Below are 3,728 nucleotides of genomic sequence, written 5' to 3' on the forward strand. Positions count from 1 at the left end.
TAGACAATGTATTTTGCAAAATTGTGAGTGTGCATAATTACGTGAAAATAATTTAATTAATAAAATTATAAAATGTCATTTTTAATTTTAGAATATTATAAAAATATGATTCTAAAAGATAATTTATGATTTACGCATTTTCTAAATTATGAATGCAATATGTCGGAAAGCTGTTTGACGCAAGAAAATTTGCAAAAATACTAATGTTTAAAAATTAATGGTTTTGTTAAAATAACAGACTAAATGTAGTGTCGGGAGGTCAAAATTGGGTGTCAACATCATAGTGTCAAAATTGGCTTGCAATACTGACTTTTAAAAAACTAATTCAAAACAATAAATAAATAGGAAAAATTAAATTTTTTAAATTCATGATATAAGAAATACAAAAATGAAGTATAAGAATAAATAAAAATTTCAACATTATTATTGAACCAATTAAATTACCTTAAATATCAACAATATCTAAACAATTCATTTATTATGAATATTGAGGAAGTATTATCTAAAATATCAATGAATTAAGTGGACTCAATGTAAAATAGTTGAATAAACCTTTCAATCTTTTCTATTTACCCCATTTGAATTGGACACACTCCTTAATAAATTCTTAACTAATTCAATTACCCCTCTTAAAAAAGTATTGGACCACTAGGTACTTTTATTAAATTTCACAATAATTAAAAAAATGCAACAGAGAGTACAGTATTAAAAAAAATCAACTAAAAAAATACACCACCTACATAACTGTCTCTCTTTTGCAAAGAGTAAAGTAGACCAAATCAGTGTATCGCTTTAATTTAAAATTTTACTCTCATTTTATCTATCAACAATTAAGAAAAATTTGTTATTGCAAAATTCAATTTTCTAGAAAATAGGACCAATTTGCCATCATGTACGGATTTTCCACGAAAAATTTACGTTTTTGATTTGATTTTGGTTTCAATTTTTGGGCACTAAACCTACTTTTCATTTGAATTTTTAGCAAATGGTTATTTTGTGGCACCAAATCTTCTTTTCATTTGAGAGATGTTCTTTTGCATCTTCTGGTTACTGTATCCTTTCTTTTGTTTTGGATAATTTCCAAATTCTTCCTTTTATCTCCTCTCTTAAATTTGCCATTACTCTAAAGATGAGGTTCGTCGTACCTATAGACTCAACCTTCAGAAATAAATGATTGAAATTAGAAGAACGTCAAGCAATTGCAAAGTTTCTTTTGAAAGAAAGTAAGGAAGGAAGTCTTAAATACGGATCTATAACACAAGTTGCGATGTTGTTCAAGAAATCAATAAGAACTATTCAGCACATTTGGAAACAATGTCAATCATCAGTTGAAAATGGTATGTCGTTGTTAGATGTGTCTTTAAGACTTACAGGTAAAGTTGGAAGAAAACGGATTGGAGTCGACATTAATCAAGTCAAAGAAATTTTACTTTGTCTTCGAACAAATCTTCGATCTCTGGCTTTTGCGATGAACATGGCAAAATCAACAGTCTTTCGGCGTGTGAAAGATGGAACTCTTCGGCCACATTCTAATTCCATCAAGCCTCAGTTAACCGAAGGAAACAAAAAGGTACGACTTCAATACTGCCTCTCAATGATTGATCAGAATACAATCCACATAAATCCCATGTTTATGAATATGTTTAATTATGTTCATATCGAAGAAAATTGTTTTATTTTCTCCAAAAAAGTTGAAAGGTACTACCTGCTTCCGGGAGAGCAAGAGCCAGATCCGTATCGTTCTTACAAAAGTAAAAATTTTATTCCAAAGGTTATGTTTATGGCTGCTGTAGCACGTCCTCGATTTGATGAAAATGGAATTGAGTTGTTTTCTAGAAAAAAGAGGTATTTTTTGGTTTGTAGTTAAGGAACCAGCTAAGCAGAATAGCAAAAATCGAACAGCAGGAACTATGCAAACAAAGCCCATTTAGTCAGTAACTAAAGATATCACTAGAGCTTGCTTGATAGAGAAAGTTCTTCCTGCTATTAGAGCAAAATGTCCAGCTTCCGATTCAAATAATCCTATCTTTTTACAACAAGATAATGCAAAGCCACATATTGGTAACACTGATTTGGAATTTATTGAAGCTGCCCAACAAGATGGATTTGACATTAGATTATGTTTTCATGCATCGAACAGTCCAGATTTAAATGTTTTAGATCTTGATTTTTGTAGAGCAATCCAAAGTCTTCAATATCAAAAGGCCCCTAAAAATGTTGGTCAATTAGAGGAAGCAGTGGAAAGATCTTTTGATGAAATGAAAGCGAAACAACTCAATCATGTATTTCTTACTTTACAATCTTGTATGATTGAGGTGATGAAAGATAGCGGCGGCAATAATTACAAAGTGCCTCATTTGAACAAAAATGGACTAGAAAGAGAAGAAAACATTCCTCTCCAACTTCATTTTGATATTGATATCGTCAATAAAGATTTGGCTCTACTTCAACAATGATATGAGTTATTATTATGGTAAAGCTCCATATATTGAAGTTGGAATGGTGTTTTGCTCTTTATATTGAAGTTGGAATGGTGTTTTTTCAAGTAGTATGTAGAAGTACTGTACTACTTTTGTGTATAGCCGTAGTGATCGTCATGTAACTTTTACAATGATGTTTTGTCAAATATGTTAGGAGTACTATTTTTGTGTACAGACATCGTAATCATAATGTATTTTTTGTACTCATGAATAACTCTACTTACAATGACATAAGTCCCACCAGCTTATATATACTTACACGTCTTTTTCTAGCTTTATTGTTGTTTTATGCTTCTATTTGTTTCTTACTTTCTTATCACATAATAGAGGGATGCAGAGTTGCTTTCTCTGCAACTCCTCCTGGTGGATAATGAGGTCTCACAATCCGAAAGATCTCTATCAGGTTTTGGAAAGAGTGGTTCATCATCAACAGAGTCCACTGATTCAGCAAGCACTTTGTCCTCTGGAAGAAAACAAGCATCATATTTATTAGAAGCATGGATGCATGAAATCCAAGTTTAGAGTTGTCTTATTTTTTAAGATATGTATTTGAGGGAAAGAAAGGAAGTATGCAAATAGTAAAATGTCGAATAAGGGACCATACTTGAGCCACTATTGGGACTGCTGGAGAGGTAGCTGTCAGTTGAATGGTGATCAAGTGAATTCCCAACTAAATCTGCTTCATCTTCCAAAGGAGAAAAATATCTAGTAGGATAAGTGAGAGCACATTTAGCTCTAAACCTTTGCAAACCTGGTTCTGAACTCTTTATTTCGGCCATCTCAAAATTCATATCTTCTTTATCAGATCCGCCAAGTAGAGCCCCAAGTTTGTCTGCCACATTGCTCCAAGTTTCAGAAGCTGAAGCCTTTTGGGGCTTACTGCCTGATCCTGCTGGCATCGATTCCAAGCACATGAGCCTAGCAACCAAACTTGGAGCTTTCATTTCGCGCTTGCTTTCACAACGTGTATCGGTCATTCCATTATTCTTTGCATTTGGAAAACCCCTACTGTTCTCATCAGCAATCTACATTGTTCATACAAGAACCAAAAACAATAAAAACAAAAACTTTCCTGTCAGGCTAAAATCTGAGACAATAGACGAAAAAGAAAGCTAAATGTGGGAGTATAGTTCAAGAAATGAGTACCAAACGAAGCTTTGGCTGCTTCTCATCACATCCAAACTTTTTTGAAGCTTGTTTGAAGCAAGCTATAAGAATGCAGCACAAAAAAAGAAATAATTTAGCCCT

General features: G+C 32.7%; 2 protein-coding genes across 2 annotated transcripts in view; one reads left to right on the forward strand and one right to left on the reverse strand.

Moving 5' to 3' along the window:
* The first annotated feature begins 1,267 nt into the window (after positions 1-1,267).
* On the forward strand, positions 1,268-2,456 carry LOC124890814. The gene is made up of 2 exons (XM_047402625.1): positions 1,268-1,845; positions 1,991-2,456. The coding sequence occupies exons 1-2, from the start codon at positions 1,268-1,270 to the stop codon at positions 2,454-2,456; spliced, it is 1,044 nt and encodes a 347-aa protein (XP_047258581.1).
* Positions 2,457-2,785: 329 nt separating this feature from the next.
* Positions 2,786-3,728, reverse strand: part of LOC107877465 — a 5,879-nt gene continuing 4,936 nt past the window's right edge. The window contains exons 3-5 of the mRNA XM_047402642.1: positions 3,627-3,688; positions 3,085-3,505; positions 2,786-2,943 (exon numbers count right to left, since the gene is read on the reverse strand). Coding sequence (XP_047258598.1) covers positions 2,786-2,943; positions 3,085-3,505; positions 3,627-3,688 — 641 coding nt within the window. The remainder of the gene's footprint in view (positions 2,944-3,084; positions 3,506-3,626; positions 3,689-3,728) is intronic.

The sequence above is a fragment of the Capsicum annuum genome, unplaced genomic scaffold (genome assembly GCF_002878395.1).
Source record: "Capsicum annuum cultivar UCD-10X-F1 unplaced genomic scaffold, UCD10Xv1.1 ctg2574, whole genome shotgun sequence".
Lineage (NCBI taxonomy): Eukaryota > Viridiplantae > Streptophyta > Magnoliopsida > Solanales > Solanaceae > Capsicum > Capsicum annuum.